Source organism: Hylobates moloch, unplaced genomic scaffold (assembly GCF_009828535.3).
Source record: "Hylobates moloch isolate HMO894 unplaced genomic scaffold, HMol_V3 SCAFFOLD_1, whole genome shotgun sequence".
NCBI lineage: Eukaryota > Metazoa > Chordata > Mammalia > Primates > Hylobatidae > Hylobates > Hylobates moloch.
Genome location: NW_026652276.1, coordinates 232,552,802 through 232,569,783, shown reverse-complemented (window position 1 = coordinate 232,569,783; position 16,982 = coordinate 232,552,802). Strand labels below are relative to the sequence as shown.

Here is a 16,982-nt window from a genome sequence, read left to right as displayed (position 1 = left end):
TGGCGCATGCCTGTAATCCCAGCTACTCAGGAGGCTTGAGGCAGGAGAATCGCTTGAACCTGGGAGGTAGAGGTTGCAGTGAGCCGAGATTGCACCACCGCACTCTAGCCTGGGTGATAGAGTGAGACTCCATCTCAAAAAAAAAGAAAGAAAATGCCAGACATTTATTAAAGGACTGGAATGGTATGGTGAAGTGTTCTGTGTCAGTTGGGCTCTGATTGATAAAGAGCTTGGCATGTTTTGAAGGACAGCAAGGAAGCCAGAATAGCTGGAGCATAGCAGCAGGGAGACAAATGCCACAAGATGAGTTGGAGAAAGGCACTGGGAAAGGTTTGTCTTTTAAGTGCTGTGAGAAGCAATTGAAGGTTTGAAATAGAATAGTGACTTGCTAGATCACATTTGTACTTTTGAAAAGTTCCTCTGGCTGCTGTGGGGAAAGGCTTGAGTAGATGCAGGGTGGGAGAAGCATAACCAGCAGTAGACTCTTATAGCAGGTTAGGTGAGAGATGGTGGTGGCCACGACTGAGCTGCTAGCGGTGGAAGTAACAAGAAGTAGAAGGATCGGAGACAAAACTTGAAGATAAAAAGTCTTGAATTTGCTGATGATTTGCATTGACAAAGTGTTGGGGGAGAGGACTGAAGGAGCAGAGGAGAGTGACAAGGGACTGGATGCCATTTATAAGAATAGGGAAGACTGGGATGAAACCGGTTAAGGGAGAAATTTTAAACATGGCAAACTTAAGAGGGGTTTTGTGTGAGAAAATGGAAATGCTAAGAAGGAAGGTGAAAATCCTGCTAATTTGGAGATCTCTGATTAAAACTAGAAATAAGAATGTGGGAAGCATCAACTTCCAAGATGCCCTCATTGTAGATAATACCATTTAGGATCTAGGCTCAAGCCCTGGGAAACTCCAGGGCTTTGGAAGTCAAATAGAGGAAGAACACGTACAGGAGATGAAGAAAGATTAGCGAGGGAGTCAGTGAAACATCCACAGGTGGGCTGCTGCCAAATCTAGCAGAACAGTATGCCAGATGTTAGGAGCATGAGTAAAATGAGGAAAGAGAAATGGCTTTTGACAACACAGAGGATCTAAGACCCTGGACTACTAATAGTAGGGAAGAAGACATGGGTACAGATTCAAGTTGATTTGAAATTATGAAAGTGTTGTAATTGACCTGCAGTGGTTGCTGCTCAGTGAAATCAGCGTAGTGATTACCGGAGCTAGGTTAGAGATTTGATGGGTAAGAAAGAACACCTAAGGGTAATCCTGGAGGGAAAAAAATAAAGTGTTTGCTGGAGAGAATGAGTTGGATTGCTGGACTTCAATGTGTGTGGGTTGAGTTTGTGACTTAAAAATGAAACCAGTCTGTTGCTTGTGTGGCTTTTCTCAAAATACTGTTATTCCATTACCTATCTCTTACCCCAAGAGTAGCCACATTGTTATTTCTGGTTATTTTAATTCCTGATGGTATTTTTATGTGATTAATGAGATACTACTTGCTAATTTGATGATATTCTAGAAACCTGGTAAGTACTATGTACCTTGTCTTAAGTTTTGGTTACTTAATTGGTAAAATTATAGCATGCACCATTGAATTACCTAATTCAAAATATATTCTTTTATTGTTTGACATTTGTCTTGTGTTTTTCTTTAAAATGTTATCTTTATGGAGTAAACATTTTTCTTTATGCTGTTTAGCATCTTCATCAGATTAGTTCAGGGTATTGCTGAATGTGGTTGTTTGGAAGTAAAATGCTTTAGTTTTAGTTATATAGATTTTAATAAGATACTACTTTCTATATAATTTATCAGGTACTTTAGGCATTTTAATTTGCAAATTTAGGACAATTTGCTTTAACATTTCTTCACTTTTGTCCATTGGATGTAATTTCCATAAAGTATTCATTTCCCTAAGTAAAAACCGAAACCCAAAACGACAACTAATGGTCACTGAAGAAAGAGTGATTAAATGCTAAGATTATAATGGTATTTGTATTTTAATGTTACCAACTCTCCACAGTTTAAAGTTTATGCACTTATCGATTGCTTATATTTCTCATTGCATTCTTTGGCCTACTGGTTTTGGTTGTTTATAGCTATAGAATATAGAATTCCTTATAGTTATCCATTTCTCCTTCTAAGTAGAGTGTTAGTTGTTAGAAGAAAAGTAATCCCCCAATACCTTCTTCTAGTGTTCTTAAAGTGTGATTGACTTTTATTTACTTTTTGGTGCAGTAATTGCAGTTCATGAGTCAATGTTGATGTCATATAAACCTTAATTTTTAATGTTTCATTGTAGTGATGTCTCAGGCAGAATAAAATATTTAATGTAAATTGTGGCAGCAAACATTTAAGTTATTTAAGTTATACTTAAATGTTTAAATCACTGTTAGTGATTAGCTTATTTTGCCTTCCTTGAAGCAATTTGTCCTAAATTTCCATACGTTTGCATTTGTTTTTGCTGTTCTAAAATTCCTTAGTTGCTGGCTTTGACCTTTTATGTTGCTGAGTTTTACACATCTATTTTCTCAACTGCCATATCCTAGGGGGCTTGGAGTACCCATAATACAGTGAGCCCACCTTCCTGGTCCCCAGACATTTCAGAAGGTCGGGAAATTTTTAAACCCAGGCAGCTTCCTGGCAGTGCCATTTGGAGCATCAAAGTGGTAAATAAAATTGCATTTACATTCATATATCATTTCTGTCTGATTTGTTTTGCCCTACTGGATGTTAAGAATTAAATCTTTCTTTTCTAGATTGAGCTTCCAGAGACACTTTTTACATCTAAAAATTTTAATGTAAAGAAATAATATGCTTGCATTTAAAAATCAAGTATACATTTTTAATACCTCTTTTTATGGTTAATTCCTTTTGTTGTGATTACTACTGTTTTTGTGAGGGAGAAGTCCTTGACATGTAGACCAAAAGGTAATTAGGGAGCTTTTCATTCATGGTATCATCAAACTTTGTTGCTTAGAAAAAAGCAAAAGAAAAAACTCCATTAATTTATTATGTTCTCATGGAGAAGAAATACCAAAATTGTGGCAGATTTCATTGTCTGGTTAATACCTTAAAATGATAAGGCTTTTTCCCCCATGACATTGGTTGATGGCTCTGCCAGTCCTTGAAGTGAGTTAAGTAGTGTGATGCATTTTGAAGAGAAAAAAACTAATTTGAAAAAGTATTAACTCAAAAGTTAAAATACTTCATTGACTAGAGATGACAGTTTTTCTTCATATTCTATATTTAATATTCTGGAATATGGCTGTTTAATTTAGACTAATCAAGGATTTTAAGGAATTCTAGATTATTTTCTTTCATGACTGGAAGAACTTTTTTTTTTTTTTAATCTCGCTACCTCCCCCTGATATCATCCAAGATATTGAGGTCTAAATATACCTCATTTGACAGTTTGATAATATAGACCACAAATTTTCACTTATTTTTTTTCTGGGTCAGCATTTGACGTTCGAGAAAATAAATTGAGAGATTACTGTAGTCTTGATTTTTAATCACTGACTTAATTTTTCAAAAATCTTTTATACCAATTTAAAACAAACTTGGCCGGGCGCCATGTCTCACGCCTGTAATCCCAGCACTTTGGGAGGCTGAGGCGGGCGGATCACTTGAGGTCAGGAGTTTGAGGCCAACCTGGCCAACATGGTGAAACCCTGTCTCTACTAAAAATACAAAGAAATTTAGCTGGGTGTGGTGGCATGTGCCTGTATTCCCAGCTGCTAGGGAGGCTGAGGCAGGAGAATTGCTTGAACCCAGGAGACGGAGGTTGCAGTGAGCCAAGATCACACCATTGCACTCTGCCTGGGCGAAGAAGCGAGACTCCATCTCAAAAACAAACAAACAAACAAAAAACCCAAAAAACTAACCTGACCCCATCCATCTGTTGTTCAAAGAAGCTGATGCACTTCTCAAAAGGGATCTCAAGGAGAGCAGGGTAAGAGAAGACAGGAGTGGCAGTTTGAAACTTGAAGCTGGCTGTATTTATTACATCCAAAGGGAAAAAAAGCCATTCCTCCCGTTCCTTTTGTTCATGTGTATCTATTTTATGCTTACAGTATCACCATAAATTTTTGACTTGGAAACCATTCTGCTAAATAGGGAATAAGTTCATTTCAAACTATGATAAGGGACATCAGTTGAAAATACGACATACTGTTTAACTTATTGTGAGGGAAACATCTAAGTATTTTCCTGAGCATCTGGATAATTTTAAATATACATATTCATCTACTTAGGTGCCAGGTTTTTTCAAGGAGTAATTAATTAGTACAAACAAGGGTTGGGGGGCAGGGAACACCATACTCTGGTACTTAATGTCTGAAATTATCAGGGAATTTAACACATTTTCCCATAGGTTTATTTCTTGTCTAAGAAGTCAGATAAATTATTTCCATTTCGAGTATTTATTATTCAGATTATTTAAAGCAAAGCTTTCACAAAGCCTTTTGTCAGCTTTCCGATAATCCTCAAATAGTTTTTCCTGGCTGGATGCTTTGGTTTACTCCTGTAATCCTGGCACTTTGGGAGGCAGAAGCAGGAGGATCACTTGAGCCCAAGAGTTCTAGGCTGCAGTGAGCTGAGATCACACAACTGCACTCCAACTTGAGTGACAGAGCAAGTTCTTGTCTCAAAAATAAAAGTAATAACAATAATAATACATTTTCCTCTAAATACAATGGTGAATGAGGTAGAAATGTTGAGTTCATAAGAGAACTGTTGAATAGTGAAGGAAACTGACTTAACTTTAATGACAAGAAGAATACTGTTACACACTAGCAAAAATGAATTTTCATGCTGATATAGCAGTACAGAATATGGTTCCAACCCAGGGATGCTGGAGCCAGACTTGCTAGCCAAGTGACCTTGGACAAGTTACTTAACCTTTTTATTCCTCAGCACACTCATCTCAAATGGGGATAATAAAACCTACTATATGGGATTGTTGAGAGTAAAAAATACTTAGATTAGTACATAGTAAGTACTCAATAGATGTTAGCTGTTACTGTAATCACTGCAAGACCAGTTAATGAGAGAGTTCTTTCTTATACTTACTCTGTATTGAATACAATTTGTTGCACTTCGAACTCTCTTGATCAGGCTATAGTTGTTGTAGCCACCAAGAATGTAGGAGTGGGAAAGAGAAAAATCATGCAAAGGCTTGCTGATAGCGTTCACAGTAAGAGGCCTAAGGTATGATTCTAAGGTTGTAAGCATTTTATATTTAGATTTTTAAGTTGTGTAGTATACTTTTAAAGATAAAAATAATAAGCCAGGTCTCTTAATACTTATCTAAAGAAATGTTTGTGTAACATTTAATAAAATGTTTTATCTCAGTGGCATTTGGATTTAAAAATTATTTTGGGCTGTCACAGAATGTTGACTTTTCCTAATCTGTTACGTAGGGCCGTGGGTCTGGATTTCCAGGAAAGCGGAGACCTCGAGGTGCAGGACTGTCGGGGCGAGGTGGCCGAGGCAGGTCAAAGCTGAAAAGTGGAATCGGAGCTGTTGTATTGCCTGGGGTGAGGCTTGCTTCATGTATATTTTCTCTAATTTAAATGTCAGTTAACGATGAAAATCTCATAGCAAGTTATTTTGATCTTAAGAGTCATATAAATAGGCCAAAATGTTTATTTTACTGTCCTACTTTGCTTTTTTTTTTTTTTGAGCCTCTGGTTATGTTTTCTTGTATATTTACTTTCTCATCCTTTCTCTTTTCTTACCTTCCTCTTTGACTCCTTAACTTTCTATGCCAACCCTCTCTTAAAAAGTCAGTATGTAATATAGTTGCTCTTTTATTTAAAAAATTTCAAGATTGATAGGTATTTGCTTACTATCATGTTATGAGGCTTTATTTATATGTGTATTACAAATGTATTTGCTAACTACTAGCAAATGTTTTATGTAATAACTTTGCTATTTTATTAAAATCCTGTTTTTAAAATTCTGAAATGTCATTTTAAGTATAGGAGACAGGTGAAATTGTTCAAGTTTACTACTAAACCAGGAATAAGGAAGCTTAGATTCTCATCCTTTTTTCAAAAAGAAAAATTTTAAAACCAGGCTTATTGAGGTATAGTTGATATAAGCTATATTTGACATGTACAATTTCATAAGCTTTGACATATATATACACCCTTGAAAATAATACCACAATCATGATAGTGAATATATTAATCTCCCAAAGTTTCTTCATGCCCCTCTGTAATTTTCTGCATTCCCTCTGCCATCCGTCCTTGTCCCCAAGATCAGTTTGCATTTTCTAGAGTTGTATATAAGTGGAATAATACAGAACTGTACGCTTTTTGGACTGATTTATTTCAGCACAATTATTTGGAGATTCATCTATGCTGTTGGATTTGTTAACAGTGTACTCCCTTTTCTTGCTGAGTATTAATAAAACTGTGGATGCACCACGGTTGTAGACCTGTGCACTTTTTTTTTTCTTCTTCTTTTTTTTTTTTCTGAGACAGGTTCTCATTCTAATTCCTGGGCTGGAGTGCAGTGGTGCGATCATAGCCAACTCCAGCTTCGACCTCCTACCTCCGTCTCCCAAGTAGCTGGGACCATAGGTGTGTGCCACCACACCCAATTACTTTTTAAAAATTTTTAATAGAGACAGCATCTCACTATGTTGTCCAGGCTGGTCTCGAACTTCTGAGCTCAAGCAATTTTCCCACCTTGGCTTCCCAAAGTGCTGGGCCATGCCCCAGCCTGTAGTCTTACATTCTCGTAATGTCTTTGTCTGGTTTTGGTATCAGCATAACTCCAGCTTCATAGAATGAATCTGGAAGTATATTCTCCTCTTCAGTTTTCTGGAAAAGTTGTGTAGTAGTGGAAATGTATCTTCTTATATTATACATGAATTTATTAGTGAAACCATCTTGGCCTGGAATTTTCTTTGTGGGGGGTTTTTGTTTTGTTTTTGTTTTTCTTTCGTTTGAGATGGAGTTTTGCTCTTGTTGCCTAGGCTGGAGTGCAATGGTGCAATCTCAGCTCATGCAACCGTTGCCTCCCAGGTTCAAGTGATTCCCCTGCCTCAGCCCCCTGGGTAGCTGCGCTTACCAGGTGCCTGCCACCACACCTGGCTAATTTTTTTTTGTATTTTTAGTAGAGACAGTTTTTCACCATGTTGGCCAGGCTGGTCTCGAACTCCTGACCTCAGGTGATCCACCTGCCTTGGCCTCCCAAAGTGTTGGGATTACAGGCATGAGCCACCATGCCCAGGCTGGAGTGTAGTGGCGTGATCTCTGCTGACTACAGCCTCCACCTCCCAGGTTCAAGCAATTCTCCTGCCTCAGCCTTCTGAGTAGCTGGGATTACTGGCGTGCACCAACATGCCTGGCTAATTTTTGTGTTTTGGGTAGAGATGGGGTTTCGCCATGTTGGCCAGGCTGGTCTCAAATTCCTGGCCTCAGGTGATCCGCCTCCCAAAGTGCTGGGATTATGGGATGAGCCACCAGCGCCCAGCCTGTGGGACGGTTTTTAACAACAAATTTTATTTCTTTAATAGGTACCTATTTAGGTTATCTGTCTCTCCTTGCATAAATTTGCATCTTTCAAGAAACTTGTTCATTTTGTCTATCTTGACAAATTAAAGGAATGGAGTTGGTCATAATGTTTCTTATTATTTTAATACCTGTAGAATCTGTAGTGATTTCACCTTCCTCATTCTTGATACTAATAATTTGTATCTTGTCTTATTTTTTTCCTGATCAGTCTGGCTAGAGATTTATCAATCTTATTGATCTTCTTGAGTCAGCCTTTGTTTTCATGGACTTTTCTCTATTTTCTTTTCCCTTTCTGTTTTATTGATTTATATTCTCATCTTTATTTTTTCCTATCTTCTCACTTTGAGTTTAATTTGATCTTCTTTTTTTGTTTACTCTTATGTGTCCCTGCTTGGAAGGGACACTTGTGAAATTTAGGTCAGAGCTTTCTATTCTCCTTGGCTTATATCTGTGGTCTAGGAAAATGAAATTTCTATCACCTTCTGGATAAATCACACTATTATCTATGCAGGCAACAATAGCACATATTTTCTCATAGATTACCTTTGCCCTCAAGGTAGGTTTTATTTTTCTAACGGTCTAAAGGTCATGAAATAAATTATAAAATAAAAACAGTGGGTCTTTAAGCTAGATGATACTGTTTTCTTTCTTGCATGGACAATTATTTTAAAATATTTTGGTTTTTCTGCACTTATTATTTAAATATGACTCCCTACCCCCACTTGAATCTAGGGACATTGTAGTTTTCTACTACAGACTTTGTTTCTGGTTTATACTGGGAATATATTGTTTATCATATTCAGTGAAAGCATTCACTGGTTAGATTTCCTTTTAAAAATAATAATGGATGTTTACAATTTCTTTGAGCTGCTCAGTGTGTATAATGTGTTGAATTTTCTGTTAGTGGTAGAGAGGTAGCAATAGATACTTTATCTCTATTTTAGCCATTTCCATAATTATATATCTCAATAGTCTTGTCAATGCATCATTAGTCCTGTGACTGAATTAATGATTACTTTTAGTAGTCAATTTCTTACTGATGATGATGATTCTACTTTTGTGAATCATCTTGGATGATTCTCTAAAATCTTAGAAAGCTAATTTTGAGGTATGCATATAACACATCAATACATTTTCTCTATTAAAAAAATTAAAGCATTATAGGTAGATCAGAATTTACCATTACTGACTCCTCAGTCCTTCTTATTTCCCTGTTACCAGTTTGGTATATTTATATATTAGGTTGATCCATATGAAATTGCCGATATTATTTCTGAACTGATGAAAAGCAGCAATTTCTTATGATTCAACCTATTATATGTGCCCATAGACTACATATAATGACTTTCCATGTTTTTATATTATAGTGCTATACCTCACATACTGTTCTGCAATTTATTTTTTCACTCAACAATGTCTTTTGATAATTTCTCTCATGGGAGTCTATACAAGTTTCTACCTCCCTACTTTTAAAATGTTGCGTAATTTTCTAATGTTTGGATTTGTCATTGCTTTACTTACTCCCTAATGATGAATATTGGCATTATTAACACTTGTAGTCATTAGGGTTCATGTGACTGTAAATTGCTCTTATAAAGCATTAGTACTAACCATTAAAACTGCTTTTAGGCCGGGCGCGGTGGCTCATGCCTGTAATCCCAGCACTTTGGGAGGCCGAGGTGGGCGGATCATGAGGTCAGGAGATCGAGACCATCCTGGCTAATACAAAAAAATTAGCTGGGCGTGGTGGCAGGCGCCTGTAGTCCCAGCTACTCGGGAGGCTGAGGCAGGAGAATGGCATGAACCCGGGAGACAGAGCTTGCAGTGAGCCGTGATTGCGCCACTGCACTCCAGCCTGGGCAACATAGCGAGACTCTGTCTCAAAAACAAACAGACAAACAAACAAAATCTGTATTTGTATTGAAAAATACTGAGATGTAGTCCTTCTATTTAGTTAACCAATCTACCTTCCTTCCTTCTTTTTTTTTTTGACAGGGTCTGTCACCCAGGCTGGAGTGCAGTGGCGTAATCTTGGTCTCGCTCTGTCACCCAGGCTGGAGTGCAGTGGCATAATCTTGGCTCACTGTAACCTCTGCCTCTTGGGTTCAAGTGATTCTCCTGCCTCAGCCTCCTGAGTAGCTGAGACTACAGGCGTGTGCCACCACGCTCGGCTGTTTTTTTGTACTTTTGGTAGAGACAGGATTTCACCGTGTTGCCCAGGTTGGTCTCGAACTCCTGAGCTCAAGCGATCCACCTACTTTAGCCTCCCAAAGTGCTAAGAGTATAGTCATGAGCCACCACACCCAGCTGGTTAATCTTCTTTCAGTTGTTCCTCAAGAAAAGTAATTAAGTTGTTTTATGTTTTGACCTTGAACATAATCTGTTGTGTTTCAGCTCTGTCTTTCCAGGCTTAGGTTGTAAGCTTTTTAAAGAAAGAGGATTGTATTTTGTGATTTTGGCAGTGCCCTCCTTGTCTTCTTCTACAACTTCTAGTTCAGAGCTTTATTTTCTTTCATAATCACTCTAGAAATTATTAACAAACCAGTGGGTACTTAGCTGATTTAGTCAAATAGAACTAAGTCCAGACTGAACAATATTGGTTGATAATCATTTGGCTAATACTGAAATTTTGTTGTTATTCAAAATAATATTCTAAAGTGGTGCTAATAGAAATATAATGAGAACCACATATGCAATTTAAAATTTCCTGGTAGCCACATTAAAAAGTTACAGTGAGCTGGGTGCAGTGGATCATTTGAGGTCAGGAGTTAGAGACCAGCCTGACCAATATGGTGAAACCCCATTTCTACAAAAAATACAGAAATTAGCTGGGCATGGTGGTGGACAACTGTAATCCCAGCTACTTGGAAGGCTGAGGCAGGAGAATAGCTTAAACCAGGAGGCAGAGGTTGCAGTGAGCCGAGATCACGCCATTACACTCCAGTCTGGGCAACAAGAGTGAAACTCCCCTGAAAACAAAATAAAGGTTATAGTGAACAGGCGAAATTAATTTTAATGCCTTCCATTTCGACCGATATATCTAAAATATTACCATTTCAACATGTAATATGTTATTATGTGCTGTATTTTATGTTTGCAGGACATCTCAGTTCAGACTAGCTACATTGCAGATCCCAAGTGTGTGTCACTAAAATAGCGATAGATTTGTATGTGTACATACATATATTATCATTTATAGTTTCTTGATTAGAATTCTGCATAATCAAGTCTTACTAAGACAGGTTTATTATATTTTCTCATTACTTCTTGGTCTATAGGAATTCTAACTCTAAAGAGAGAATTAGGTGAATAATAAAATGTCATGACTCCATTTTACGGTAGTATCTTAGCATTAATATTTGGAATTGTTATCCTAGACCTTAGCAAAAATATGTTTTGATTATGAATTTTTGAAGCTTTCCAGTTAAGTGTAAAACAAGTGAAAAATATAACTTCGTATTTTGTGTATTTTGCTTTTTATAGGTGTCTACTGCAGATATTTCATCAAATAAGGATGATGAAGAAAACTCTATGCACAATACAGTTGTGTTGTTTTCTAGCAGTGACAAGTTCACTTTGAATCAGGTTTGAACTTGACAATTTACTGTATTCCTCATTGAATTCCTCCTTGCACATTTCTGCTTTATCTCATATACACAGAAGTCATCCAATATTTAGCTATAGAGCTATATTAGTTAAGAAGGTATTTTTAAAGTAAAATTTGTAGGTTTTTAGCTTAGTCTCCATTGAAAATATGTTCTGTTTTCTTAACTTCAGGATATGTGTGTAGTTTGTGGCAGTTTTGGCCAAGGAGCAGAAGGAAGATTACTTGCCTGTTCTCAGTGTGGTCAGTGTTACCATCCATACTGTGTCAGTATTAAGGTAAACATCCTTAAATTGAGTTAACAAAAATGTATTGGATTTTTATTTGGTTTTAGTAGTAACATGAGCTCCCAGTTCTCACAATTAAGTATTATGATTATTAAACATATGTGACAGTATTTAAGTACTTTAAATACTGCTTTTAAGGGTTTGCTATCTCAAGAAATTTGCTCCTCTATAAATTTTATATCGTACTAATATCCTGCTTTTGTCTTGAAAAAGTAAAACATAAAAATATATGCATTTAATTTAAAAGACAATTTATACTATTCACAAAGATTTTAGGTTTAGCTGATTCATTTTGTCTGTTGATTTAAAAAGCTGAGAACTGGACTATTTAGTAAAAAATTATTAGCCCATTCTGTTCTTTCCCGCATTCTCTCTCCTCTGTGCTCACTCGTATACAAAAAGACATTTTCTCCTTATAGCCAAAAGAAACAAAACAAGTGTCATATTTAATGCAATTGGTAGTAATCGAGAGTCAGCACTGCTCACTTTCAAGCATTTCAGGATAGAGGCTTTCTGGGGAACCTTTTAAGTGGTATCATGTGCTTGGTTTTAAATATGGACAGGTCTCAATACTTCAGTAGTTGAATCTAAGGTTCTTGGTTTTTTCTTTTTAAGAACTCAGTCTTAATAAAACTTACATATTTGAATAAAGTGTCATGGCCACTGGAAGCAAGCATGGAGGTATAGCTGTACAGCAGAGGTCTTAAACTGTATACTCCACAAGTAAATCTTTTCTAGTACTGCCATACCATGTAACATGAATACTAACCTCAGTTTCAGTGATAGGTTGTGAACCATGAGTGATTTTTATACCTTTCTCCCCTGCCCTTCAAACATCACTGTATTATATCATTGTCAGTTAAATATCAGTATAGTAAGCAAATCAACATTATCTCCTTCAGAATTCTTTGTTGATACCTATACTAGTATTTATTTTATAGGGTAATACAGGTTTTTGTGAATTTAGGAATCAAAATGAAAGATAGTAGTTAATACCATCCAAAATAGAAGACTAGTACGGTTAATTTATGTAGTCTTTTAAAATTAGTTGCTCATGGTATGTGACTGAAAAAGACACAGAGTATGTAAAGCCAATTAAAAAATAGAGTTATATATGCATAAAACATGTTTCTTTTCTTTGTACTTTATATTCTGTATAAAAGTTGCTGCTATCATTAGATTTTGTTTTCTAGAATACTTAATGTTTTGGACCTAAGGAAATTGAGTAAGATCCCTTTCAAGATAGTAATGTATTTCTTTTAACCCATCCAACAATTACCGAATTCCCATTTTACAGATGAGTACGACTTATATAAGTTAAGATTGGACAATTAGTGCACTATCAAACACCTAGTTACTGGTAGAGCTAGAATTTGAATTCCTGTTTTTAAAAATTATGTGTGGTTCCTTTTACACGATGACAGTGTTTTGGACAGTATAGAATACCACAGTCTCATTGAGAAATACAGCAGTATCTAGAAATATACTAGGGATATGTGAATTGGCTCACTTGAATTTTTATTGTGGGAGGCAATTGTTTGTGGATAAGTTTGATACCTTTGAAGCTTCTTTTTAAGCTTGCTGGGGCAAGTCTAGAAAGCCTTCACTCTAAGGTGGATATTTTCAAACTTTATGGTTTTAGAACCTTAACACTCTTTAAAATTACTGGGGACTCCATAGTTTTTGTTTATGAGGATTTTAACTATGGTCTATTCAGCATTTTAGAAATTAAAACTAGGAACATTTTATAACACAAGACTACAGAAGCATAACCTGTACAATGTCAATGTAATGATATTATGATACAACATGTAGCCTCTATAAACACCACTGTATAATTGTGAATGAATTAAAATGAAAAAAGGCAAATTAAATCTTAGTATTATTTAAACTTGTTTTAACTTTACAGACCCACTGGGGTTCCCTAGACCACATTTTGGTAGCTGCAGTATTAGCATTAGTTTAACCCTGTACTTAAGACTTGGCCTTTCTGGGATCTCTACTGAATTGTACCCCCTGTCCACCAGTGTCTTTGTACTCTGACTGGTTGTGCTTCACTTGTCTTTGAGCCTTTTGCAAGCTCTGGTAATTGTGCAGCTTACAAATTCCCAGTAGATGTACTTTCCGCTGGTTGTGGGTCTTTGGCCTTATAGAAGCATGGCTTGGTGTTCCACCAAAGACTTAAGGGGAATCCTTTGTAGATTTCTGGAGCTCTTAGTCCTTATTGCTTCTTCATTTTGAGTACTGTGTCCTGCAAATTCCACTGCCTCACCTTCCCTAACCTCAGCGAGGCCATTGATTTTACTCTGCTGAGGTTCTCCCTCCCTGGGCAGCGTTCTGGAAAATGTTTCTAGGCAGAATATCATAGGACTCACTGAGTGTTTCCTTCCTCTCAGAGACCACTGTCTCCTGTACTGTGTGTTGTCTAATATCTGAAAACAGTTGTTTCATACACTTTGTCCAATTTTCTAGTATCTTATGGGAGAACAGGCTGGTCCCACCTACTCCATTATAGTTGAAGCGTGTATCTGTATTAGATTATAAAACATATCTGTAACAACTTTGGACATGGTACCATGGATGGAATCCTGGATGACATCTTATTTGAAAAAACTTTTAAAACTAAGGCTAAACTGGTTCAAAGGAAGAAAAAAATGATAGTACAACCCCAGTACTTAGGTTAAAAAGAAATTTCAAAGAGGGAGAAATTGTTCAAGTGTTGAAGTACTAGAAGTCAAGAAACACAAACACTAATGTTTCCATTAGATTTGAGAATAAGACGGTCTTGACAAGCCTGGCTTAAGCAGTTATGAGTGTATGTGGGTGTAGAGACCAGACTGTAGTGTTTTGAAGAGTGAATATAAGCTGAGAAACTTGAGAGTTTGATTGTAAAAGGGACCACAGGTATCTGTGAAGAAAACTTAGTAGGAATGAAGATAAATATTTTAAAAATTCTGCCACTAAACACCTCAGGTCTGTCTGCCACTTTATCTTCAGGTCATTGTTTAAGCCAGGGTCAGGCAGACTGGCCCATAGACCAAATCTGGCACATTTCCTGTGTTTGCAAATAAACTTTTATTGAAATATGGCCATGTTCTTTTGTTTACATATATTTGTAGCAGTTTTTGCATTACACTGGCAGAGTTTTTATAAAGTTGCAACAGATCATATGGCCCTCAAAACTTTCCGTTTACTCTCTGGCCCTTTATTGGAAATGTTTGCTAGCTACTGCTCTAAGCCACGCTGATCTTGCCCCTAGGCCATTTCCTTCATTTGGGCAAATAATACATTAACTTGGTAATCTAAGACAAATTCTTAAAAATCAGTAAGCTAATCAAAATAATAAATATACATGTTTAAAAATCAAATGACATTAAAAGCCTTGTAATGGGGCCAGGTGTGGTGCCTCACACCTGTAATCCCAGCACTTTGGGAGGCCGAGGTGGGTGGATCACTTGAGGGCAGGAGTTCAAGCCAGTCTGGCCAACACAGTAAAACCTCATCTCTACTAAAAATACAAAAATTAGCTGGGTGTGGTGGCTCATTCCTGTAGTCCTAGCTACTCAGGAGGCTGAGCCAGGAGAATTATTTGAACATGGGAGGCAGAGGTTGCAGTGAGCTGAGATCACACCACTGCACTCCAGCCCAGGCAACAGAGCAAGACTCCATCTCAAAAAAAAAAAAAAAAAAAAAAAAGGCCTTGTAATGAACAACCGACTCTTGTCTTACTCTACCTCCACGTCTGAGGCAATCACTTTTAATCTTTTCAGGTCTTTTTTCTTGTGGTTAATGCTATAGCTCTAAAGAATCAACTGGTTTACTGCTTTATCAATGCTAGATTTTGTTGACTTTCTGCTATGAATAAATAAATTCTGATTTAGGTCTTAAAATACACCTCCTTCCTTCTCCCAATATAGTTGTATTACTATGTTTAGTTCAATTAATAAGGTGTTGGTTGTGACTCAGTAAATGTTCACTGCAGATCTAAACAGTATACTATGAGTTTCTTTTGTCTTTCATGGAGTTTTTAATAACAAGAAAGTAATAGTGACTCTCCATTCGTTCTTTGTTTTTGCCTACTATAAAACTATCATATAAGATTATTTTTTAAAGTACTGTTTTTTTCTGGGAAAAGTCCTACCCTCCTTCTAGACATTCCCTTCTCCTGCTCTGATATGTGCCAGTGGCTTCTAGGTGTGTTGTTTTCATCCTTAAACTTCCCTGGCCTGATGTCCTTTGTTGGATCTGTTGATTTATAGATCCCAAGTCTTCCTTTTCTTTATAATACATCCTCATTCTGTTCCGCATATCTCTAAGTAACTTTATTAGAAGGAGAATGAGGGAGCTGAATTTTGAGTCTTCCTGTGTCTACAGCGTATTCTGTCTTCACACATAGTTGCTTGTGTAGCTAGGTTGAGAATTGTACTTTGAAAAGTATTTTCCTGTAGAATTGGAAACTTAAACTCTTCTAGCATCTGGAGTTGGGAAGTTTGGTGCCATTCTGATAGGTGTTCCTTTGAATTTAACTCTTTTATTTTCTTCTCTGGTAGCTTTTAGGCTTTCATGTACCTCATGATCTGAATTTTTATTCTGTACCCTCATTACTTGCTGTTTCATTATAATGTGGGCACTTGATTGGTTCTATCTGAGGATCCTAGTCTTTTGAGATCTTTAAGAAGTTCCACAATCTTAATATTACATGATGTGGCTTCCTTCAGGAGTTTATTAGAGATTTGGAGATTCCCAAATATTCTACTAACTTATACCCTTGAGAGAGGAGAATAAACAGAGGAGTGAATGTGAACTTCAGAATTCCTAGCTCCATAGTCTAAACAGAAATCCTCTAAGATCATAAAATGTCCCTAAGAACTCATGTTTTACATTAATTTTTTTGGTATTTTTTCCATTGATTTTAAGCGTGGAAATGTAGATGGAGATTTTGTTGATGTATTTTCAAATTATGTATCAATAATAGGGAAGCTTGATTTCTTTAAAATGTGGTCACTATATCTATAAATATAGTGGACATTAAATGTACAGTGTAAGGTAATTATGTGGACTTTAAAAAGGCATTAAAATATGTGCCATTTTCTATTATTCTGCTCACTAGGCTCCTAAAAGTGCATATGAACATGCCCAACCCAGTACTGGGCCTCCGTAGGTGCTCAATAAATGTTAGTTGATTGCCTCTTTTCTGCTTCTAGGTGCATAAGCACCATATTAATTTATATAGTATATTTGATTATGTTAGGTTAATGCATAAATCACATGGATTGGTTGTTTCTTTTACAGATCACTAAAGTGGTTCTTAGCAAAGGTTGGAGGTGTCTTGAGTGCACTGTGTGTGAGGCCTGTGGGAAGGCAACTGACCCAGGAAGACTCCTGCTGTGTGATGATTGTGACATAAGTTATCACACCTACTGCCTAGACCCTCCATTGCAGACAGTTCCCAAAGGAGGCTGGAAGTGCAAATGGTACTCTAGGGTTTGTTTGCCTTGTTAGTCTTTCAAATTCAGAACTTTCTCATACCAGTTTAGTTTTTAAAAATTAGCCACACCTATTT

At 36.7% G+C, this 16,982-nt stretch overlaps 1 protein-coding gene across 11 annotated transcripts in view; it reads left to right on the top strand.

Annotated features, from left to right (window-relative positions):
* KMT2C (lysine methyltransferase 2C) overlaps positions 1 to 16,982 on the top strand; it is a 312,192-nt gene that overhangs the window by 205,855 nt on the left and 89,355 nt on the right. For 10 of the 11 annotated variants that reach the window (XM_058428262.1, XM_058428277.1, XM_058428284.1 and 7 more), the window contains 5 exons: positions 2,549 to 2,668; positions 5,423 to 5,539; positions 11,012 to 11,113; positions 11,306 to 11,410; positions 16,712 to 16,893. In XM_058428262.1, coding sequence (XP_058284245.1) covers positions 2,549 to 2,668; positions 5,423 to 5,539; positions 11,012 to 11,113; positions 11,306 to 11,410; positions 16,712 to 16,893 — 626 coding nt within the window. The remainder of the gene's footprint in view (positions 1 to 2,548; positions 2,669 to 5,422; positions 5,540 to 11,011; positions 11,114 to 11,305; positions 11,411 to 16,711; positions 16,894 to 16,982) is intronic. The other variant, XM_058428286.1, reaches the window with a different exon arrangement.